This window comes from Felis catus, chromosome C1 (genome assembly GCF_018350175.1).
Source record: "Felis catus isolate Fca126 chromosome C1, F.catus_Fca126_mat1.0, whole genome shotgun sequence".
NCBI classification, from domain to species: domain Eukaryota; kingdom Metazoa; phylum Chordata; class Mammalia; order Carnivora; family Felidae; genus Felis; species Felis catus.
Genome location: NC_058375.1, coordinates 214,145,022 through 214,168,552, shown reverse-complemented (window position 1 = coordinate 214,168,552; position 23,531 = coordinate 214,145,022). Strand labels below are relative to the sequence as shown.

General features: G+C 59.7%; 1 protein-coding gene and 2 long non-coding RNA genes across 10 annotated transcripts; 1 reads left to right on the top strand and 2 right to left on the bottom strand.

Annotated features, from left to right (window-relative positions):
* Positions 1 to 24: 24 nt before the first annotated feature.
* PRSS56 (serine protease 56) lies at positions 25 to 6,353 on the bottom strand. 3 transcript variants are annotated; one of them, XM_019838872.3, is made up of 13 exons: positions 5,069 to 6,353; positions 4,309 to 4,446; positions 3,915 to 3,962; positions 3,609 to 3,798; positions 3,121 to 3,220; positions 2,873 to 3,032; positions 2,484 to 2,626; positions 2,084 to 2,246; positions 1,720 to 1,896; positions 1,469 to 1,633; positions 1,325 to 1,387; positions 852 to 958; positions 25 to 477 (listed from the first exon to the last, which is right to left on the bottom strand). In XM_019838872.3, exons 1-13 carry the CDS (start codon positions 5,169 to 5,171, stop codon positions 262 to 264), a joined length of 1,773 nt encoding a protein of 590 aa, XP_019694431.2. In that variant the 5' UTR covers positions 5,172 to 6,353; the 3' UTR covers positions 25 to 261. The 3 variants fall into 3 exon arrangements, with proteins under 3 accessions (XP_019694431.2, XP_044890561.1, XP_044890562.1); XM_045034626.1 differs by having other exon boundaries at positions 4,309 to 6,353; XM_045034627.1 differs by having other exon boundaries at positions 3,915 to 3,959; positions 4,309 to 6,353.
* Positions 3,551 to 6,424, top strand: LOC111561921. Its single transcript, XR_002744963.2, has 2 exons — positions 3,551 to 3,629; positions 6,336 to 6,424. It is a non-coding gene; the product is annotated as an uncharacterized LOC111561921 (long non-coding RNA).
* Positions 6,425 to 8,562: 2,138 nt separating this feature from the next.
* LOC111561920 lies at positions 8,563 to 23,007 on the bottom strand. 6 transcript variants are annotated; one of them, XR_006583626.1, is made up of 6 exons: positions 20,898 to 20,982; positions 19,871 to 19,960; positions 18,474 to 18,829; positions 10,212 to 12,485; positions 9,768 to 9,858; positions 8,563 to 9,681 (listed from the first exon to the last, which is right to left on the bottom strand). It is a non-coding gene; the product is annotated as an uncharacterized LOC111561920 (long non-coding RNA). The 6 variants fall into 6 exon arrangements; XR_006583625.1 differs by having other exon boundaries at positions 9,768 to 10,386; positions 10,591 to 12,485; XR_002744961.2 differs by having other exon boundaries at positions 12,329 to 12,485; positions 20,898 to 20,964.
* Positions 23,008 to 23,531: the final 524 nt, after the last annotated feature.

Below are 23,531 nucleotides of genomic sequence, written 5' to 3'. Positions count from 1 at the left end.
CCAAGAAAGCTCCAGAGTCATCTGTGTAGGTCATAAATAATGTTTATTGAAGCAGCTGTGGTTTTCCGATGGCACATCTGGGAAGACACACGGACCCAGGTCCCCCGCCCCCCACACCCAGCCAACTGTGGCTGTGACAGTTTGTCATCATAGGAGCCCCTGGGAGCAGTAGGTCCTGACGGGGGGGGTTAGGGGTCCAGATGTGGTTCATGGCCCCCGGGCCGAAGGAATCTGAGGGCTCGGTGGGTGGTGCCCCCCACTCTACCTTGCACCCATCTGGGGTCCCTCTGCCTCTGCCAGGGCGGCCAAGCGGAAGGCCTGCAGGGCCTGCACCAGCAACCGGGGAAGGCTGCGGGCCATCGTGGCTGGCTCCAGGCCCACCAGGCCACCAAAGACCACATGCTGGCCCCCCAAGCCTGCCCGCACCCAGGCTCGGAAGAGGCCGGTCAGTGTCTTGGAGCCCAGATCTGCCAGGACCTGCAGAAGGAGAATCGGGGCTCACAACCTCACTGGGTCTCCCCCCTTGTGGCCCCCAGAAACTCTCACCCAGATCCACTCCCCGCCATAGCCCCCGATCCTGCACACTTCTGCTCACTTGGACACCCCCACGCACCCCTCCACTCACACCTTTCCCTCACAAGTTCCCATCCACCCCACCTAGCACCCAGCTTACACACAGCTGCCCTCCCCACCCTTTTCTCCCAAGACACCCCTGCCTCCACTGCAAGCTGCTGGCAGGTCCTCCCTCTTGCTGTGGAGGGTGCCCTTTCTGTCCCCCCTACCTACTAGGGCTGAGCCAGGTCGGCCTTCTGAGGCCACTGTGAGCGAATGTGGGAAGCCTGAGGACCTACCTCATGGAAGTCCATGGCCAAGTGCTCTGATGGGACCTGTAGGATCCAGGCATGGGTGCCTTGAAGGGTGGCCAACTTCTGTTGCAGCGTCTCCAACCCAGGGCAGCCTGAAGGAAGGAGAGAGGTCCCGGGAATAACAGAAAACTGACACCAGCAAGGAGCTGGGAGAGGGATTCCCACCAGGACCCCAGAATGGCCTCCCAGTGGGCAGATTTCTTCTCATGCTACACACGGGGAAACTGAGGTTCAGCAAATGGTCTCTGCTGACCCTGAGGGCGGCCCAAAGCCACAAGTGCCCCCAAAGAGTCATCCTCCCTGCTGCAGGGGGAGGGGTCGGGTGGGGAGAGCTAGTCTGCTGGTTGCCCCATGGGTGGGTAACCGCTTCCCAGAGCGGACCTGGGGAGAATCCCCGCAGGGTTGGCCGCCCTTGGCCTGCTACTCTCCCTGCAAAGGCCGGCAGGGGGCGCCCTTACCGTTCCCTTCCTTGCGCTGCTCTGGTCTCCGCTTCGGGAACCGCGCGCCTGCAGCCCGCGATCCTGGGGAGACGCGGGGTTAGGGGATCGCCTCCGCCGCGCGGAGTCGGCGTGCGGGGGCTGGAATATGAAGGCACGGGGTACCTGGGTGTAGCCGCTGCTCGCGGGCAGGGTGCCTGGGAGGCTCTAGGAGCGACAGAGCGGAGCGAGCCAGGGCTGGGGCCAGACGCCGCATCCCTGGGCTCGGGCCGAGCAGGTCCTGAGCGCCCCGCAGCAGGCCCAGGAGGGTGTGCGCCAACGAGCGCAGCTCTGCGGGCAGGACAAGCGTCCGGGCGGAGGTCAGACGTGGGCCAGGTCCCCTGCCCTCCCGGCCCGGCCCTGGGAGCTGGACTGACCGCATCGCCTCCGACGCTGCAGGCACTGCTGTTGCGCCAGACGCGCACAGGCGACCGCGGGCCCGGAGCACAGGCGGGAGTAGAAGGCGCACGGCGGGGCGGCGTCTGCCTGCGGCTCCGCGGGCGGGTCCCAGGCCAGAAGCTCCCGGCAGCTGGGTTCCCGGCTGGAGGGGGTTGCTACAGGGGTCGACGGGGACCATCTCAGCCCTGGCTTTGGGGCCTAGCGTCCGCAGCCCTCCCCTGAAGGGAGACAGGCTTTCTTGACGCCCTAAGGGGCTGGGGGGCGGGCGGGGTGAAGATGGGCTTGTTCCAGGTCTGTTAGCCGGACACTTCGGGGAGGGGGGAATAGGAATGGGGCGCTCACCGCTCATCTGCTCCTGGAGCCAGTCCTTGAACACGGCCACTCGAGTGTAGACTCCGGGCTTCCCTGGCTCTCCGCATCCGTCCCCCCAGGAGGTGACCCCGTACAGGACCTCCTTGGGGCGGGGGCCAGGCTCAGAACATGTCAGGGGGCCTCCGGAGTCACCCTGCGGGACCCGAGTCAAAAGAGAGGGTACTACATTGACCTGCCCCCTCCTATGCCAGCTTTACACTTGGCAGGCAGCTTTGAATTCTCCTGGGGTTACTTCTTGTACCCATTTTAGCAATGAGAACATAGAGGCTCAGACAAGTTGAATGACAGCCTGACTGTGGAAGGAAAGAGGCTGTTCTTTCCCTGGGGAACCAGGACCCTCCGGCACCCTCCAGTCAATCAGGGCTCATACCTGGCATGAGTCGATGCCCCCGGCCAGGTAGCCGGCACAGAGCATGCTGCTGGGGTGCAGCTCGGGCCCCAAGGCCCTTTTGCAGGTGTCAGCACTGAGCAGGGGCACTCGGGCCTCCCTGACCGCCTCAGCCTCAGGCCCGTCTACAGGGAAACGGTGGAGGGGGCTCAGGCCTTCAGGGCAGGAGTGTCGCTTCCGGGGGGCCCCCCCCTCCCCCGCCCTGCCCTCCTTGATTCCTACCCCCCTGCAAGACCAGGCAGCATTTTGCGAAGCAAGGAAGTCAGATTCGTTCCCCCCCCCCCCCCCGGCCTTCCCAAACTCCATCACCCCAGCACCCCATTCTTCCCACTCACACTCGCGCCTCACCCAGGCCCGGGCCTGCCCCATACCTTCGAAGAGGGCCCCCCAGCCCGCGATGGCGCAAGCCGTGCCGGCTGGGGGCTCCCGGGGCCCCTGGGGCAGGCACACAGGGCGCACGGCCCCTGCCCAGCTCACCGGCGTCCACAGCTGCACGAGGGCCAGGTCGTTGTGGAAGGTCCGCGGGTCAAACTGCGGAGGGGGTGGCGGCGCAATATCAATGAAGCGTGGGGTGGGGGTGCCGTTCCCGACTCCGAGAGCCTGGGAACTGTCCTCTCACCTTAGGGTGGGGCAAGATGCGGTTCACCGGCACCTCCTCCGCTTGCTCCCCCCGGGGGCCCTCGGCCAGCGTCACCGTCCACAGAAGCTCGTTCTGGGCGCTGCGGGGAGAGCGGCGGGTGATACGCAGGACAAGGGTGCAGCGGGTCCCTTGGAGACCCTGCCCTCCGCCCACAGGCACCACCCACCCAGCAAGCCCGCACGCCGGGCTCTTTCTCCGCTGTTACTCGCGGGGCAGGGAGGGTGGGCCAGGGCGAGGCGGCGGTCCCCAGGAGGCCCCCCGAGCCGGGCGGGTGGTCCCCTGATAGCGGCTCCCTGGCTGGGCGGCGTGGGCGCCTCGAGGCCCCGGAGCTGGGCAGGGCGGTGGCCGCCGCCAGGGGGCAGCAGAGACCGGCCCTCGCACGTGTCGCCCGCCCGACGACCCCGGAAGGAAGCATCGGACCAAGCGTTAGGGATCTGGGCTGGTCAGGGGCCTGGGGCCCAACGTACCCCGCGAAGCAGTGCGCCGCGGTGAGTACCCAGGACGCCGCCACCAGGACGCCGCCGCACAGAGGCTGCCCCCCGACTTGCAGCCTCACCAGCCAGGGCCAGGCCCCCGGGGGCGCAGCGCTACCTCCGACAATGCGGCCGTGGGCACGCGTCACGTTGACAGTGCTCGGGCGCCGCTCGCCACACGGCCCTAGAAAGGTGGCATCGGAGTCACAAGGGACAAGTCCTTGCCGCCCTGACCCTTGAGGCCCCTCCAGGGTTCACCCTGCCCTCAGCCCTAACCCCCTCGAGCCCTTTCAGCCTTACCTGGGGCGGCTGGATCCTGCGCTTGTGGCCTAGGACGCCCAGGTCCTGCTGAGACACCGACCTTTGAGCCTCACTGCTACCCTCCCACCTTCCCGCACCCCCGGCAGAGCCCGGGCTTTCTCCCTGCGCTGCCGCTCCCCTTCTGTTACTCCCCCCCCCCCCCCCAGCAGTCAGGGTCCGTTTCAGCGGCCATAAACTTCTCACTGTCCCTGCCCTCCTGCCTTGGCACGCGCTGTGCCCCATGCCTGGCATGCTCCTGCCTCTTGGAGAGACCTTCTTAAGCATCATCTCTGTTGTAGCCCCACCTAGTTTCTGTCTCCGAGAGGGAGTCAAGTCTGGAGGGAAGGGATGGGGTGGACAGGAGAACGGACGCAGGTAGTCAGTGCGAGCTCACCCGGGCACGGGACCGTGTGGTTGGCACAGCCTCTGCACTCGTGGAGTCTGTGCTGGATCTCCATTGCCACTCGATTTACTGCCCACTGGGCGCTCCTCTGGGCAGCCTGCAGCGCTTTCGTCCCCTGGGCTGACAGAGCTGCTGGGACAGAGGGTACAATCATGCATGGCTGGGGAAGGACCTCAGGCTCCAGCTCTGAGCCTGCCTTGGGAGACAGGGGGAAGCAGGTCAGTCTCCAGGAGCACCGGGCAGAATGGGGAGGAGAAAGAGCCCCAGGGGCCTGAGGGCCCAGCGCTTGGAGCAGATGGTCCCAGATTCTCAACCCATTTGACCTGAGCTGGGCTGGAATCTTTAAAGAGGGACTGGCCTTAAACATCTTGAAGGAAAAACAGCACCTCAGAGGTAGAGACATCACAAAACTCAGGCTTACGGACAAAATAACTGTCACCGAGTTGCCTACCTTTGGGCCCAGATAGCCAAGGAGCTGCCCGCCTGGACCCCTTCCTCCTGCTAAACCCGGAAAATTCCCCAAAGCATACCCCTTGGCAGCGGCTGCCAGGTCCCCTTCCCTGTGCACCCTGGTCCTCCCCCTCCCTCTCCCACCCGTGCCTCCGTTTCTGGCCCCTTCTCCCTGCAGGGTGGGCGGAGGGGGCCAAAGGCCTCAATGAGTGGGGGTGGCAAGGTCACGCTCGCCAGCCCCACCCCACTTCCTCTGAGCTCCTCCCACCTCTGCCGCCCCCTCAGAGCAGCCCGGGCTCACCTTGCAGGGTGCTGGGGGGCAGGCGCATGTACAGTGGGTGCCCAGCGACAGACGGTAGGTCTGGGAAGGGCAGCAGCAGCAGCAGCAACACAGGCAGCAGCATGGTGACCAACAGCCAGGGCGAGCGACCCCGTCCTCTTTCCCCCTCGGAGTCTGCCCTCCAGGTGCTTATCCTTGGGTGTCTGCCTCCCACTGCCTTTCTGTCCCTGGGCCCTGAATTCGTGTCCCTCAAATCATCCGACTCTGTTCTCGTACATCAAAATCACCCGCTTCCCTCAGTCGGTCCCTCACCTGGCCCTTAACTCCCGGGAGCCCACAGGGGACTGGGGCTTGGGGGGCTATATAGAGGACAGGCTGGGGGGGTACTCGGGAGGGGGGCCAGGGCTGGGGGAGGGATCGGGATGGGGGCTCGACCCTCACCTTTGAAGTCCCACGGTCCCAGCTCTGAGGCCCCCCTTCTGTCAAAGGAACCCTTGTTTCTGCGGCTCCATCAAAGGGGCCTGGACAGGCCAGAAGAGCTGACAGTTGGGCTGGGGGCCAGGCAGAGGGGGGCTGGTGGGCAGGGGCTGGCCCTGTCTCCGAGGCTCTGATGGCGGGGGGTAGTCCCATCTGCCTCTATTCCCTGAGGAGTTTAGGACTGTGCTGGGGGCACACACTCCTGGAGGGAGGAGGGCAGGGGGTGTGTGAGGGTCCTCAGCAGCCCCACCCCCTGAGGAGGTGCCCGAGCTCCCAGCCCCTGTGCCCCTAATTGCTTGGCAGCGTCTCTCCCCGATGTAGCCATTTCTAAAGATGATCAAAGCGCCCTAATTAGCGCCGTAATTGCCGCACTGGGGGTGGTGGGGTGGGAAGAGGCAAAGGCAGGCCCCGAGAGGAAGGCAGACATGAAAGGCCCCACCAGTGGCCCAGTTTGGGTAGGACCGGCCCCAGCAGCTTCTGACGCTCTCCCAGACCCCCTGCCCCTACGCAGTGCTCGCTCGGCCTGTCCAGCATTGTTCTCAGTTGCTATGACCCTGATCTGGCCGGAGGGAATCTTCTGGAGTCTCACGGGAAGGGCCACAAACGAGCAGCTCTCCTGGGACCAAGCTCCCACCTGGGGCAGAGAGGAGGTGCCCTTCTGCCCCCAGAGAATGTCCTGGGGCCCAGAAAAGGGATCTTGGCACCCCAAGTCATGCCGGTGACCCAGGGTGACTTTGGCAGGCCTGGTGCCTTCCCAGACCAGATTCTGCCATGACGTTGCCCCTGTAACACAGTGTCCTGTCTTCTCCAGCCCTTTCTCCTTCTGCGCAGGTGAACGAGCCTCTGATCGGAACCTGCCTTGCTTCGTAAGACAGAGCCCCAGACCTGCAGAGATAGCCGTGAGCCAGGGGTCCCGGGGGTGATGGGTGAGATGCAGGGAAGGGGGCAGCCAGTTCCAGCAGCTTCTCCAACTTCCTCCTCCTATGCCGCTGGCCAGCAGAGAATGTGCGTGGCCTCTTTTTCCTCTCTGAAACTCTCTTCCTCCTTGATCACCGAGATGTCCCATCATTTTGATTCTCCACTCCCCCCATCCTTGGGCGCTGGCCACAAAGAGGTTTCCACCTGCTGGAGCCCCACTGGAGGTTGCCACCCACCCAGTGTTGTGCTGGAGTTGCTCATGTTGGCTCTGGAGGGCTGAACATAGACGTCTCTTCCCAAGTCTGCACTGGGTGACATCATATTGGTAGCTTGAAACCAGCCACTGTGGGAGGATTTACACCACGGAAACCAGCACCCCGTACAAATCAGAGCCTCCCTGCCTTCCGCCCCGCAAGAGCCAGGTCAACATTACCCAGCACACCACTGTGTATGCCCCCTTCCCCTCCCCGTTACCACCGCACCTCATGAAGACAATCCCTCTGGTTCAGGAATGCCACGAAATAGTGTCTGAGTATGGGTTATTGTGAGTGAATATTATAAAGTTGGAAATTACTTGTATTCATCAGAATATCTATCCATCTCAAGAGGGTGTATGCCTAGATAGGGGATACCTATCTTCTTTTTTTTTAACTTTAAAAAAATGTTTATTTACTTTTGAGAGAGAGAGAGAGAGACGGAGAGGGAGAGAGGGAGCTCAAGCAGGGGAGGGGCAGAGAGAGAGGGGGACACAGAATCCGAAGCAGGCTCCAGGCTCTGAGCTGTCAGCACAGAGCCCGACGTGGGGCTGGAATCCACAAACCTTGAGATCATGACCTGAGCCGAAGTCAGACGCTCAACTGACTAAGCCACCCACGATCCCTGGGGCTATCTATTTTCTTATCCACCATCTCCAAATTCTTGGCAGAGAGGGTGTTAACTCTCAACACAGCCTATACTTGAAGAAAGTGTCCAAAGCAAATGATCTGTGGTTCCAAGAAAGAGCCGCCAAGGTAGGGGACCCAGAAAGCAGAGAAGGCGGTTGGAAAGCCTCACAGGCCCCTGGGCGGAGAGGCCAACACCGCCCTCGGAGCCGGCGTCCAAGCTGGAGAGATTAAGGCCTGGAGCGAGCTCCCCCCAAGACGGAGCCCCCTGTGGCCGCTCTCACTGGAGAATGCCACAAGGAGGGGCACCTTGGACCCTCAGCCACTTGGATCCTGCCAAAGCCAGGCGGGCCAGGCCGGAGCCTTTGAGCCACCTCACCCCACCCCCGCCCCCGCCCCCCCTTCTGCCTCTGCTGGTCTTCAAGGACCGGTGGGAGGCCGAAAAAGACCAGAAGCTGCTGGTCTGTTTACTGCCTCTCCTGCCCCAGCGCCACTGCCAGAGAAAATTAGGGGCCTTACAGCACAGATGGTGATTCACTCAACCCCGCCTCCCTCTGCCGCTTCCCTGCACCCCCCGGCCAGCCAGGGCCCTCTCCTCTCCTCTCCTCTCCTCTCCTCCCCTCTCCTCTCCTCCCCTCTCCTCCGCTCCCCTCCCCTCCCCTCCCCTCCCCTCCCCTCTCCTCTCCTCTCCTCTCCTCTCCTCTCCTCTCCTCTCCTCTCCTCCCCTCTCCTCCCCTCCCCTCCCCTCCCCTCTCCTCCCCTCCCCTCTCCTCCCTTCCCCTCCCCTCCTCTCCCCTCTCCTCCCCTCCCCTCCTCTCCCCTCTCCTCCCCTCCCCTCCTCTGCCCTCTCCTCCCCTCCCCTCCTCTGCCCTCTCCTCCCCTCCCCTCCTCTGCCCTCCCCTCCCCTCTCCTCTCCTCTCCTCTCCTCTCCTCTCCTCTCCTCTCCTCTCCTCCCCTCTCCTCCCCTCCCCTCCCCTCCCCTCTCCTCCCCTCCCCTCTCCTCCCTTCCCCTCCCCTCCTCTCCCCTCTCCTCCCCTCCCCTCCTCTGCCCTCTCCTCCCCTCCCCTCCTCTGCCCTCCCCTCCCCTCTCCTCTCCTCTCCCCTCCCCTCCTCTCCCCTCTCCTCCCCTCCCCTCCTCTGCCCTCCCCTCCCCTCTCCTCTCCTCCACATATACCCCAAGTCTGGTCAGTTTCATCCACTTCCTCAGGTCGCCTCTTGAGAACCAGGTTGAAACCCACGTTTCGTGCAACTTTTTTTATTACTGGTGACTGGTCCTCCTGGTCGTCCTCGGCCTCTTCCACTGGAATGGCCACTGTCCCGACAGCGTGTCCTCTTCTCTGCCACATCCCCTCTGGCACCTTCTTCAGAGCAGTCGCTGCTCTGTTGCCGGCTGTCTGGTGGGGACTTGCCTGTCCCAAGGGGCTGGGTCTCCCACAGGCTAGTCGAGTGGCAGACCCTCCCAGACCTCCTTGTCACTGCAGGGCTCACGGCCGGGCCCTGTCAGACCCACATCCTCCCCAAAGGCCCTCGCCCACGTGCAGAGGAGAAGAGGTGGGGGCCGGTGGGGGAGAGCCTTGGGGACTGCACAGATTTGAGGGAGAGAGCATCTTCCCTCACGTCTGCAGCAGAGCTGGAAGGAAGGGCAGGGACCCCGGAAGGATGAAGGAATCCCTTGTTCAGGAATCAAGGGAGCTGGCAGGAGGGAGAGGCTGGCATTTCGGTGTCCCATTGGAGTTCAGCTTAGCCAGGGGACCCGCCGTCCGGCCCGGGGGGCTCCTGAGGATGGTGGGGTGGGGCCTGCCTAGTGAGGAGAGGCTGATACCCGCACCCTGAGGTTCCTGGTCCCTCACGTACAGAGGGCAATCTCACGTGTGCCCACAGCCCGGAGAGCCGGCCTGGAGAGTGGATGAGTCTGCGGCTTCAGGCTTTTGGGGACTGTTGCAGCGTTGGGGGCGGGGCGCAGTGTGGAGTGATGTGGCCAGCTGGACGCAGCTGTAACACGCATGTCTGGCAGGCAGGACCGGCTACGTACGTTGTAACAGTCTGGGTGAAAAATGCAAATGCAGGGCCCCTTGTTCCACAATTGTTAAGAATTTCGAGACCATGGCAGCAGCATGTTAAACCAAGTGTGGGGCCTTGCTGAGCACGGGGAGTGCCCCAAGTGAACACTCCGTTGGTGAGCAAGTTGGACCCCTGGTACTGTTCACAGAAAAGGAGTCGTGGTTCTGGGGCTCCCTGGCCCAGGAACGTCGGGAGCAGATTCCTCTTTCTCTCTCTCCCTACGCAACAGTGGAGAACTGAGGGCCAGGGGAGCCCTCCACCCACCAGCTCATCGGCATAGAGCTTCTGAAGGTCCACCTGAGCACAGGGAGGAGAGAAGAGGTTTGCATCAAGCGAGAAACTGGGGTTTCACCGGGCAATGCCCAGAAAGAGAAGATTCTAACCTGGCAGGTGGAGAAGGCTCAGAATCTGGCCGGGTGTTGGCCAGGGAGCTGCCGCTTCCAGCCGGAAAGCAGCCTCTGCCCAGGGCAGTGCCTGGAAGAATGAAACAATTTCACGTCTATTTCCCAGCCAGTCGAGATTCCCCAACAATCTGGTTAGAGCCCTCTGCAATTGTGAGCTTGGTTATTTGTCGTCTGTCTGCCGCAGGGGAGCAGGGCTTTGCGCCTCGTCCCTGTGGTGTCCCCAGCACCTAGAACAGAGCCTGACACACTGTGTTTGTTAAACAACTGAAGAAATGGATGGTCAGTACTGGCCCCTCTTCAGGCTCCAGCGTCAAATCACCTGCCTCCTGCACATGAACCTCAGCCCGTCCCAAGCAGTCCTGGCGTCTCCTGTTCCCCCCTCAGCTCCTCCTGTGCAGGGGCTGGGGCCCCCTCCTTGCACACCTATGTCCAGTCTGTGCAGTGCTGTCCTTCTCCCTGGAGCGTAGCCGGGAGAGACAAGTGACATCTTCTGGGGGCCGGATGGCACGAGCATCTCTCACGGTTGGTGATCTTGGGACCCGGCAGAGCTGGGGACTTCCCCCTTCTGCTCTCCCCGCATCCCTTCCTCTTTGCTGCCCTGTTTTGGGGAGTGGGAGGGGCAGGATGACTGTCTAGGGTGAAGGAGGGCCTGGAGGCGACTTTTAGTGGCATCCACAGCCCCCGGTTTCTCCACCCACACCCCCCGTGGTCACAGCCGCCCACCTCGACCCCTCCCACAGGTGCAGGCAACGCTTCAGCCCCAAGCTCCTGCTTCAAAAGAGGGATGGAAAGAAAGTTGGACCTTTGTTGATATTTCTGGAAAAGTCCAGCAGGTGCATGTGAGGAAGCTCCAGCCCTGTAGCTTTCCTACCGGCACAGAGGCTGCTTTTGTGTTCCGAGGATGGTGGGGGGATCCTGGGCCTCTGGAAACGGGAAGGAGAGACCCGGACACTTGTCGCTCTAGGTCTCTATACTTGTCCTCTGGGGATGACCTTCCTCTTCATCCCTCCTCAGGCCCCTTCTGCCGTGATGTGCTCACCCCTCCCTCCACCCCAAACCCTCCTGATCTCCTGGCCCCTGCCGGGGGAGTGGGCAAAAGGGCAGGAAGGAGATTCAGCTAACAGCCGAGCAGGCCACCTTCGGGGGCAGTGTCTCTGGACAGACTAGAGGGACCCACAGCCATGATCCAAAGTGGCCTGCTACGCACAAAAGCGGCCACGAGCCAGATTCTGATGCAGATTCTGAAGAGAGAACGAGCATGAGCAGGGGAGGGGCAGAAAGAGAGGGGGGGAGAGAGAATCTCAAGCAGGCTCCAAGCCCAGCGTGGTGCCCGGAGCTCAACACATGGCTCCATCCCACAACCATGAGATCGTGACCTGAGTCGAAGCCAAGAGTCAGATGCTTAACCAACCGAGCCACCCAGGTACCTCCTGCCGGCACCTTGATTTTGGACGTCTAGCCTCCAGGACTGTGAGAGAACAAATTTCTGTCGTTTGAAGCCAGTGACAGCAGCTCCAGGAAACTAATACCCATCATCCTCTCTCAACCTCAAGTTCTCAATCTGTGAAATAGGATGATAACAGCCATGTCTCTGGGAGAATTAAAGAACACCTGTTAGGCTTCCTGCAAAGGGCTGGCGGAGTTATCGTCATTGCTCTAGATCAGCACTTGATGAGTGTGCCGGAATTGATAGGATGCTATTTCCCTGCATGGACACAGCGAGGGCAGAGAGGGCCTGATCCCGCAGGGCAGCACGGGAGATGTGGGAGCCCAGAGGACAAGAGAGAATGGGATACAGGGCCGTGGTGGGGAGTGGGGCTCCCCAGGCTGTGTGTGGCCTTTCGCTCAGAGGGTGTCTGTGTAGGGGGCTCCCTGGCCCTGTGGGGCCTTCCTCATGGATTGCCTGGTTCCTTCAGCTTGTCAGCTCTACTTGCTACTGTGACCTGACCTTCCCCCTCCCTCTGGGCTGAACTTGACTTTAAGAGGGAGAGGCAAGGCTGCTGCCTGGGGCGGGGGTTGCTGAGGCAGGGGCTGTCCCCCCCGCCGCAGGCTGAATGGGTCTCTGAGAATGGGAATGTCCTAGAACCTGCACGTGGGGCTCTCTGAGGTTGGCGAGACCCCTGGCCTCCCACTTCGCTTTTCACCCAATATTCCGGGCAGGAGCCACAGAGCGTGGGTGCATCCAGTCCACTCCCACGCCCCCCTTTCAGAACGCAGCATTTTGTACACACCCCACAATCTCCTCGGGCTCCACCCCTTCTCACCACCCTTTCCCGTCAGCCTCTTCTGAAGGGCTTGGGAGGGGAAGGGGGTCATCCCCACCACTCCCCTCCTCCCAGGCCAGTCCTCCCTTCTCCTGTGGGGCCACCCCTCTACCTTGGCCACTGGCATCCGTGGGGGGCGGGGGGGGGGCGGAATATCGGCTTTTCTGTTTTAATCAGAGACCCCAACTTATTTTCATTTAGTGAGAGAAGTTGGAGAGTTCAAAGGAATTTTGTAAAAATTTCCAGGAAAACAGAAACGAAGAAGCGCGAGGTCACCTGGGTTTATAGAGGACGCAGGCTCGCTCCGCTACGACAGCTGCTGGGGTGAGTGCCGCTGCAGGCCGGCTCTGGGCTGGGCGGTTCACCTCCCCGGTTGCACCATGTGAAATTGCCATTCTGTTCTTCGAAATGGTCAGGTCCATTCAGAAAAGACCTGTAACAGTTTTTACATTTTTTTAAAAAAATGTTTTATTTATTCTTGAGAGAGAGAGAGACAGAGCCTGAGCAGGGGAGAGGGGCAGAGAGAGAGGGACACAGAATCCGAAGCAGGCTCCAGGTTCCGAGCTGTCAGCACAGGGCCCGACGCGGGGCTCGAACTCACAAGCGGTGACATCATGACCTGAGCCGAAGTCGGACGCTCAACCGACTGAGCCACCCAGGCTCCCCAAGACCTGTAACAGTTTTATCTAAAAGCCTGGGTGGCTCAGTCAGCTGAGCTTCTGACTCTTGATTTTGGCTCAGGTCATGATCCCAGGATCATGGGATTGAGCCCCACCCAGCATGCAGCCTGCTTGAGATTCTCTCTCTCTCTCTCTCTCTCTCTCTCTCTCTCCCCCCCCCCTCTCCCTCTGCCCCTCTTCCCCACTCTGCTCTCCCTCTCTAAAAAAAAGGGGGGGGGAGTCAATATTTATAACATGCCAGAAATTCTTTTTTTTTTTTTTTTTTTTTTTTACCATTTAAACATGATGGAAACCTTTAGAGAAGGAGGGTGTCTAGGCAAAACTCTTTTAAGTTGAAAAGGTGCAAAATTTTGCATACCACTGCTCGGCCTTGTGGGGGAAAGAATGCAAACCCTTTCCAGGGTTCTGCCTGCCTCCTCTCTTCTGTGTCTATTGTCTTTCTTTCCTGTGGTCTCTCTCCATACGTTTTCCTTCCCTTTTCTCTATTTTGCTGTCAGTTGTGATTCTTTGAAACTTGCTAATTTAATGCCCTCGATTTCGACTGTAATATTCACATTTCTTCTTCTCCTACATGATCGATTATCCCTAATCAATAATTTTTCTTGTTGCTTTCAAATCTTTTTGTTACCATGAGATGATCTTTTTAGAAAACACGGTCTTTCTGATGAAGAGATATTTACTGGAGTCATGTGGTTTCCTTCAGTGTTACTTCCGTTTATTTTCTTTTGTTAAGATAAACCGAAATTAGATTTAATACATTACATTTAAAATATTCAATCAGGTCCCTTTATAGCAATACTTCTATCAATTTATCTCTCTAAACGTCTTATCCGCATCAATGCAAAAAGAGATTACTGGAAATGGTGGTTATTCATTAATTACAGCTATTTCTGATAGGGAGATTTATTTTTATTTTGTTTTGCTTTTTGCTTTCTTCTTTGTGCTTCCTTGCCTCGCTTGAATTCTTTAAAACCAGCAGGTAGCATTTAGCCAAATGTAAAACATGAAGAATGTAACAAGAACCGTGTGGGCACGAGGAGGAAACTTATCAATGATACAAAGTTTGTTCCTGCAGTGTTTCATCCAATAAATATTAATGCCAAAAATTGGTTGAATATAGGGCAATTTCCTGTGGTTCGATGTGTTACAATGACTTTATAATGACTGTTTGAGGTAAGTGTTATCAGACCCATTTTACAGATAAGGCCACTGAGGCTCAGAGGAGCTGAGTGGTGTGCCCAAGACCACACCAATAGAAACTGGAAGAGCAGAGACTAAAAGCAGTCCTGCTTGTTGTTGAAGGCCACACCCTTGACCACTGCCCAGCCCTGCCTCCTCCTGAGTCCACAGGTGCCTTCTGACTGTGTCAACCTGCCGGGATTTGCCCAGGGCTCAACACAAAGGTGGAAGGCTCTTCTCGAAAGGGTGGAGGGCTTGGCCCCCTCCTCAGGAGGCCTGGCTCTGCCCCAGAGGGGCAGGAGGGGACAAGGTGGAGCAGTTGTGATGACATCTGGGGGTGGGCGAGATCTGCAACGATGGACAAAGTAGCCGGCAGAGACGAGGGGCCAGGAGGAGTGGGAGCGAGGAGGCATAGGAGAAATCAAGGCCCGGATGCCTGACACCAAAGTCCTTCCAGCACCCATCTTGCACCCCCAGGGCCCCTGAGATCTGGAAGGCCATGTCAGGGGGGCCTCAGCCACTGTCCCCTGTCTGAGTCCAGCTACCAGGCATGGAGTAGAAGGGGAGTGCACACACATCAGGGCCCCTCCGTAACCACATTCCAGCTGGGCACATCCTGCCCCCTGTGCCCCCTACACGGAGCTCCAGGCCCCATCACCTGGGGACCAGCAGAGGCCAGCAGCTTGGGCAGGGGACCAGAGGCTGGGGGGCAGAGGGAGGGGGCCTGCAGAGGGTGCAGCCAATAAATCTCCTGAGACAATTATGGCGGTAAGGCATAAACAAGGCGCTTTGCCTGCTGCAGCCGCCTCCTCTCCTGCATACACGCGGGCACGCGCGTGCGCGCACGTGCGCGCGCGCACACACACACACACACACACACACACACACACACACTAAAGCGCAGCCCATTTGCAGGGTAATGGCTTTGCGACAGGAGGAATTATCTGCAGCATTAGAGGTAGCCAGGCCAGGCGCTGGGCCTAACGGATACCAAGGGAGGAAGCAGGTGCCCAGGTGCTGAGGCCTGCACCCCCGAGGATGCTGTGGGGGTGGGAGGCATGGGTAGGGGCTGCTGACGGCTTGGTGAGGGCCAGTGCCAGGTAGATCGCCCATACCACTGCTGCCCCCAGTCCTTTCTGCTTCCAAGGCTAAGAGTGGACAGACGACCGGGGGGGCACTAACTCAGCACTTGAAATCATAACAAAGCAGACCCCCCTCACTCCCCCACCACTGTTCCTGTTCTGCCTCAGGGCTATTCAGGCCCAGACCACCTCATCCTGCTGACAGGCTAGAGAAAGAGGCCAAGAGTGACCAAAGGGAACACAGGAAGGAGGACACATGTTATAGGTGTGGCGACAGGGGCGGCTCTGTGACTGTCATAGGAATTGTCCAGCATCGCCAGGGAGGAGGGGTTCGGGGGGGAGGGCCCCTTCCTTCCCCAGGTCAGGAAATGCCTCTGGATGCCTGTTTCAGGGTGGGAATATTGGGGGCTCATCTCCTGGCCCCGTTAACCAGCTAACCCTGGTAGGGGCAGCAAAGCCCCGGTAAAGAAAGTGAGGCAAGCTCTTTCAGGCTGCTTGGGACGCTGAGGTCACGGTGATGCGGGGGTGGGCCGGTCCTTGGGGGCCTTCACGTCCCACCCCGGGGCTCAGCCAGGCCTGCTGACTGACGGCGGGGAGGGGGCGGTGGCGAATCACGCCTGCCAGCCTGACTATAGAGCCGGGCTCCGTGACTCTGGCGGCAACAGAGCACCCTGCCCACCTGCGGGCACACCCAGATTGCATTTGCTGAAATAAATTGCTGAAGAAAATAAATCCTGCACACATGATTAATGGGAGGCAGGGAGGCAGGCAGCCGCCGCGAAGAGCCGCTGGGGAACAGAGTGACAGTCGGGCACAAAGCCAGCGCTGCCGTGGGGCCTCAGGGAAGGGGCTCTGATGGCTGCATAGTCACGGGGGTCACCGTAGCCCTGGCATAGCCACCAAACAGTGGGGCTGAGCCCGCAGGCAGAAGAGGCCCCCCGGGGCTCAGGCCGGCCCCCAGCATGGCTCTGCATCATTGCAGGCGGTGTGGAGGGGGCTGACCCCGAGCTTGGAGTTACCCTGACCTGGTCCGACTGCTTCTGGAAATGGGGGGTTCCCATGGGCCAGAGGAGGGAAAAAGTAACGCTAGGATCTCAGAAGGAGGGACAAGGGCTGAGGAGAAGGGGCTTCCCTACTGGCCAGCTCTGAGTTCCTGAGCAAATCACTTCCTGTCTGAGCCTCAGTATCCTGATCTGCTCAATGGGACTAGTGTCTGCGCCTCCCTCGTAAAGTGGTTCAGAGGCACAGCTGAGGCCACCCAGGCAAAGTGCCTCCTCGGGTCCGGTGCTCACAGGGGGCCATCCCAGCCAACAAAGGGGGTATTCAGCACCTCTGAGGTGCCCGTGTTGTGCTGGGAACTGGGGTACAGTCTCTGCCTGCATGGAGCCTAGAGGCAAACACTGAAAATGACATAATGTGTAAGTCTTCTCAAACGCACAAGGTGCTGCGAAGGAGAAGGCCTGAGTGCTGGGGGGAAATGGGTGGTAGGGCCACAGTCTGGAGGTCAAGGCAGGCTTTCTGGGGGCACCCGACACAAGGAGACTTGTGGCAAAAATGCAGAAACCTGACAGTCCACTCTGTTGGTGAGGCTGCTGAAAAACAGTCTTGTCGTTGTGTGTGGGGCACCCGACACACCGGCTCAGTCCCTACCTGAATTACAAGCACTCTTATTCCACAACTGGCTCTCCACTTAGGGCGTTTTATCCTACAGATAGGTGCAAAAGCACATTTAGGAAATGATGGAGGTACACGGATGTTCACTGCATTGTTGTTAACGGGAGCAAAAAAAAAAAAAAAAAAAGCAACAACAACCCAGAGACTCATGGAGAAAGGGCGGAGTTAAATAAACTGCAAACAGCCACACAGTGGAATACTATGCAGCTGTGAAAAAGGAACAAGGAATCTACTGTTCCGGAAAGAATGTTGAGATACATTTAGTGAAAACAAAATGCAGAACAGCGTGCATAGTATGCTTCCTTTTGTGTAAGAAAAGAGGGAAAATAAGAGCATAGATCTTTATTTTCTTTAGAAGACTATACAGTAAATTAATAAAAGTAGCCATCTGGGGTTATGTGGGAGGAAACCGGGCACATGGGGACAGCATGGCAGGAAGGCTTTTTACTTTGTATTGCTTCAATTTTTGAAGCAATTGGGGCAGTATTATCGACAGCCAACAAATATTTGTAAAATCATATTTTAGGGTCTTTGTTTCTTCCTGGAGGGCAGAGGGCTCCTGGATGGCATCTCAGCAACTAGAAACGCCCGGGGAAGGAGCTAGTTAAATTTTACTGATTCCAGGCCCGCCCTCAAGCTGGTACACAAGCGCTGGCCCGCTCTGAACAAAACACGTTTGGGGACAGTTAGCTAATACACCCAACCTTCTGGGAGGGATCTGAGGCTCAGCACGTGTGGCCCCAACCAGGCCCGGACTTGGCCTTGTGCTCCAAGGAAGGCCCAGGACTTCACGGGCGGGGCCTGGAGGAGCGACCCGAGCTACGGAGCAGCGGACCGCGGACGGAGGGGGTGGGGGTGGGGGGGACCAGCACCGTGACGTGTCTGGTGGAACACCCGCCACCCGATGGGGGTTCAGGAGAGAAGAAGGGTGCGCGGCTCTGCGAAGACGCGCTCTTTCCGGGGCCGCTCCCCGGCTGTAAGCGGCGCTCTCTCCCGACCCCGGGCCCGCAGGAAGCCCCTCCTCCCGACGGATGGGCCCGGCGTCCCGGCTCGGGAGGGCAGAGCAGGTGCGGGGCGCCTCCTGGTGGCGCTCCGTGAGAGACGCGGGACTTGAAGGACAGAAAAGCCCTGCACCAGGTCCCAAGGAGGCTTGGGGGGGCTCAGTAAAACCAGACGGTCGCACATCTGGGACAAGGGACTCGAACCCAGGCTTCGGGGTGGGGGGAGACCTTGGAGCAATCGAAGATCTCTGACTGTGACCAACCCAGTAGACCCCCAGCTGATGGGAGTCTGACCCTTCCCCCCCACCCCCCAAGTCCCCTCTTTCAGGCCCCCCCATCAAAAGGGCGCCGCCGCGCTGCCTGGCGTTCTTCTGGGCCTCAGAGAGGTGAACCTCCTGCGTTTTCTGCCCTTCCCATGATCTTTCCGCCTTGTCCTCCCCCCCCCCCCCCACCCCCTTTTCCTAAGGCAGCCCCTTCTTGTTTTCTGAATCACCCTCCCTGCTCAAGCCACAGACCAGGGCAGCTTGGGAGCTTAATCCCTAGGGAGCAAAGTGTAGGACGACCTGCATAATTTGCTGGGCCCCTTGTTTAACAATTACTACGAATTTCAAAATGATGCTGGCAGAGCATTAAATCAAGTGGAGCATCTGAGTGCAGCTCTGGGAAGCTGAGTGGGACCAGAAGCCAGGGCTGCTGGTGAAGGTGGTGTTGGAAGGAGGGGGCGCAGAGAGTGGGGTGCTAGGCTTCCTACCCCTAATCCCCAGTACACGGGGCCCCTAGGCCTGGGATCGGGGGCTTCACCTACCTCATCATCGTTTCTGAGCGTCTCCTCTGGGAGCGTCTTCACTGTTCCCCAGCTCGTGTGCACGCACGTGTACATGACCATGCAGATGTGCATGCCAGGTCAGGGAGGTCCTCAGAGCAGAGGGCTGGGCCATCTGAGCCCCACCGCTGCAGGCTTTATTAAGTGCTTACATGCACTAGCCTCACTAGGCCTAAAGGCATGCCCATTTTGCAGATGAAGAAACTGAGGCGTGGAGAGGCTGATGGCTTACCAAGGTGAGCCATGTTTCCCAGGTCTGGTCTCCCCACTGGGGAGACCCCGCTGAGGGATTAAAGGGGGTGCAGGTATCCTCTCGCTTACACAGTCCTGGCTGGGGCCTGGGGGAAATAAAACAACCGTGATCTGTGAAGTTCAATGAACCATTAGCAAGTGCCAGGGTCCATTCTACGCATCTCACAGGGCGTGACTCAGGGATCCCTCACAGAAGCTTCGCGCAGCAGGGGCCATAATCACCCCACTTTGCAGGCATGGAACATGTGAGGCACAGCCAGGTCACACAACCTGCTGGGGGGCACACCGCAGAAAGGGTAGAGGCAGGATTTGAATCCAGGCAGGCAAGGTCTGCTGTCTGAGCTGGTACGTGAGCACAGCTCCTAGAGTGCCGGGGGAGGCTGCACATGGGGACAGAGGGACAGGCTGCCCCGTGGTCTCTTGGGTCCATCTGGCTCTTGGCCCAACTCTGAGCCATGCCGTCTCTAAGTTCTGCTCTGGGCCTGGCTCCTTCTTCGCCTCCAGGGGTCCCTCCAACTCTCAGGCCCTGCATCATGGGACTCAGGCTATGGGGGCCCTGGGGCTGGGTGAGGTAGGGGCTTCTCAAGCAGCACTGGTGCTCGGGGCCAGAACACTGGGGTCTGGTCCCCTTTCCCCCAAGAAGTGGGCTGCCCCGGGAAGGGTGCTTTCCATGTGGCCAGAGGCCCTGCCCCCCAGACTCAGCCAGTAGGATGTCCCCCCCAGTGCCTCCCCAGCCCAGAGGCTCAGGATCCAGTAAGAGGGACATATGGCATCCTCGCCTCTCTCCACACCACCCCCCAAGTCCTTATCTGTCTCTCTGTCCCTCTCTCCTTCTCTCAGCCCCCCCCCACCTTGTCTCTCAGCGAGCCTGTGTCTCTATTACTGTCTGACTCCCTCCCCCCGTCTCTTCTGTCTCTGCTGTATCTGTGTCTGTTGTTCTCTCTCTGTGTGCACCCCCCCACAACTTCCCACATCTTCTCTTGAACCCCCTCAGCAGCCCCCAGCCTTCCCAGGGCTTGGCTCTCAGGAAGCCCCCTCCTCTCCCCGACCTTATTGGAGCAGAGAGGGAGCGAGAGCACATTTCTTCTCGTCCAGGCCTAATATCTTAATGCAAGGCCATTACTCACCCAGAGTCCAGGCAGGGCAGGCCTCTCCCCTCCTCGTTTGTCATCCAGAGTGAAGCCTCTGCGTTGTTCCTCGGGGATCAGATTAAGGGACTGACAGTCAGGATGAACAAATTTAGCGGCCAGCGCCGCCTCCTTCCTCCCTCCCACCCCAGCCTCCCAGGCTCCGAGTCCCTGAACTTTGAGTAGGGGAGGTCTGAGGCCTCTGCGAGTCCTGTGTCTTGGTTCTGCTCCTCCTCAAAGGGCCCAGCAAGGGATGAGGGGGACCAGGAGCTTTTCTCCTCAGAGAGGAAGAGAAACAAAAGAGGAGAGGGGTCCAGAGGAACCTCTACACCCTGGGGACTGTTGAGCATTTAGTGTAAAAATAGAACAGCCAACACTATATATAGTTCCTTAAAGCCCTGTTCAAAGCCCTTTTGCGTGGATTCACTACATAATCCTTACAACATCCCTATGAGGTAGGTACTGTTATTATCCCATTTTACAGGGACTCAGAGAGGCTAAGTGACTTGCCCAATGCCACACAGCTAGTGAAGTCTGTCAGTCATGGTGCTTTGTATCTTGGTTCATTTTCTCAACACAGTAGCTGGGGGAGAGGGACTCATGTCACCCCCCTGTTACAGATGAGAACACGGAGGTGTTCGTTCACGTCTGGAACACTCACCACGGCTCCGTTCCCTGTTCCCCACCGTGGTCCTGCCCTCCCTCCTTCTGGTTTCCCTGCCCTCCCCCCCGCCCCGCCCCCCAGCTCTGCACTGCCCTCAGCAGCAGAGCTGGTGTGACTGGAGCCATTTGGGGGAAGAAGGAGTGAGAGGCTCTCTGGCCTGGCCTGTCTGCCCCTCACTTCCATCGCTGAGGCCACATCCTCCACCAGGGCTCTTGGTCTGGGGGCTGTGTCGAGAGTAACCTGCTATCATCACCCCTCTTTCTGGCCTTGTCACTGAGCACCTGCTGCCTGGAACCCAGACCCCAGAGCTGAAAGCCAAGCGCTGCCTTCATGGGAGGGGCAGGAGGGGGCTGTGGAGCCTACCTGGAGCCTTCCCACTGCTGTCTGGACACCAACTCTTTCCACTTTCCACATCAGCCAGGTTCCCATAGTAACCACTGGCTTGCTGTCTCCTAGCAACTGAGTGGTCCTCGGAGGGGGAGGCAGAGCAGTGGAGAGTGGCTGACATTTGAGGCCAGAGAACTTGGGTTCACATTTTGGCTATGTGAGGTCATAGCTGTGCAGTCTGTAGCAAGTCACTTAACCTCTCTGAAACTCTCCTTTCCCTTCTGTGAAATGGAGATGATACTGCTCAAGGATGAAGTACTTAGGATAAAGTTGACAATCCATGGAACTCTAAGGAGTCTGCCAAGGTGTGGAATTAATGAGAGAAGGCCAGTGGGGCACTGTTGGGCCTGGATGGGATGAGGGAAGTAAAGCCTGGGTCCTGGGGGAGCCTAGTGTGTCTGGGCCTCCCCGTCATGAAGGACCCCAGCAGTGGCCCCACCCAGACGCCTTGGCCCTAGAGATGGCCACAGGCCTCAGTGCCGTGCTTTCTGGCATCAAGTAAGTCACCAGGGACTCTTCCAGAGACGCCACCCCTTCGTGATAGTTCTGCCTCCTCCGCTTACAAAACTACAATGCACTGGCTACCAGAACCAGATATGTCCCATGCCTTTTGCATTTGTTTAATTTTACCCAATGAGCTAGGTTCATTTTATTGTTGCCCAGTGTCAGTTGTGGAAACTGGGCTCAGAGAGGTTCTGTGCTCAAGTCTGGCAAGAGACTCACAAGACGCAGGGCTGGGGCTGGAGCCCCGACTCTGAGCGCCAGGTTCTTGACACATCGACACATCGAAGGGACGAGTGAGAGAGGGAGGGTGACTAAGGGTGGAGGTGTGCGGAGAGGGAGGGAGGGAGACCTCGGAACAGGTCCCCGGAGGCCTCCCCCCTCCCCCGAGGGGACACAGGGCCAGGGGGACAGGATGGAGCTCGGAGCGGGAGGAAATCTCCCTGGCGCTTGAAGGGACAAATGGCCCGGCGGCGGCTCATCCCGAGAGGCCCCGGAACGCGCTCCGGGGAGGGCGGGGGTGGGGAGACCGTGCGCCCCGGGCACGGGAATTTGCAGCGTTTCTCGGCACCGGTGGGCGGAGGCGAGGCTAGAAGGGAGGGGCCAAGCCCGAGGGGCCGGTGCCCGGAGAGGGGGAGCCTGCGGGCCCGAGGGCGGCGGGCCAGGGGCGGCCTGGGGGAGGGAGAGACCCCTCCGCCCTGTGCCCCGAGGCCCGGGCCGCACCCAGCCCGCCAGCTCCACCGGCTGGCGCCAGGCCCTCGGTCCCGGTCTTCGCTGGGTTGGGGCAGGGGCTGAGCCGGACGTTGACCCATATTCCCGAGGGAGCTCGGTCTCCACGCTCCAGTCTAGGTAGGCCCCCTCCCCCACGCCGGCCTCCAGGCTGAGCCTTCCCCGCCTCCCCCTCCCGGCAGCTCAGCCTCCTTCTGGGCCAGGGCCGAGGTCGCTGCGGCAGCTCGGGCCGCTTGATTCAATTAACTAATTCCCGACAAGACAGATGTGCGATTCCCCGCCGCCTGCCATTGGGCGGAGATGGAGCTCCCGGCGGGCGGGGGCGGGGCGGTGACGTCACGGACGGCCGCTGACGTCACGGGCGCCCGGCCAGGAGTCCCGCGGCGACCCGGCCCCCTCCGGCCTCTGCAGTGAGTGCCTGCTGGCGCCCGCGGTGTGCGCACCTGTGTCTTCACGCGCCACTCCTCTGGGGGACGCCCTGGGCCTCAGGGGTCTCCGCTGGGTCCACGGTTCGGCCCAACTGGGCTGACTCCTAAGTGCGACCCCTCCATCCCTCCTCCCCGCCCTTGTCCTGTCTGCCCTCTGAATCTGCCACCCTCCCCTGGCCCTGCCCCCCACGTCTCTTACCTTGGTGGAGCTTTCTGGTGAGGGCGTGCACAGTGAGGTCCACGCGTGCTCGTACACACCCAGGCACGCACACATATGTGCACACGGGGCCTACTTGGACACGCAGGTATATGCCCGTGGAGCATGCTTCCAGACAGGCACACAGTGGCGCCCAGGTTGCACACATAGGGACACAGGGAGCCACAGTAGTATCCCAGCCACATGTGTGCACACACGTGTCCCCACATGCACGCCTGCAGGCCCCCAGGCCCTTGGCCCCTGGCCTCCGCCTTTACTCAGGCTCCTGGGCCTCCTACGGGGCTTTGAGGAAGGGGCAGCAGAGGGGGAAGGGAGGCATTGTCAAGGACACCAGCAAGGAAAGGAAAAAAAAAAATGAAGTGGAAGAAATAAAATCAAAAGGCTTTTAAGGCTGCTCTCCCCAAGTAGTTGATGTCTTGGCTGCGATTGCCGGCAATGAAATATTGTGCTCTCTGATCGCTTAATGCACAGAGCACAGCAGCCCCTCCCCCTGCTCAGAGGCAGTCCCCTCCCCTGCCCCTCCACTCCACTCCCCTCCTGATCCTCCCTGGCAGATCTGCCTCCTTGCTCCCAAAGGGCCCAGAGTGTGTGGTAGAGGGCACAGCTGATGCTCACTTCCAGCCTGGCATTGACCCCAGGAGGGACTCCAGAAGCCACAGCTGGCATGGGGGCCCCAGCCCACAGCCTGGGTAGGAGGGGAGAGCCCAGCTTTGGGCTGGGATCCCTGCCCATGCC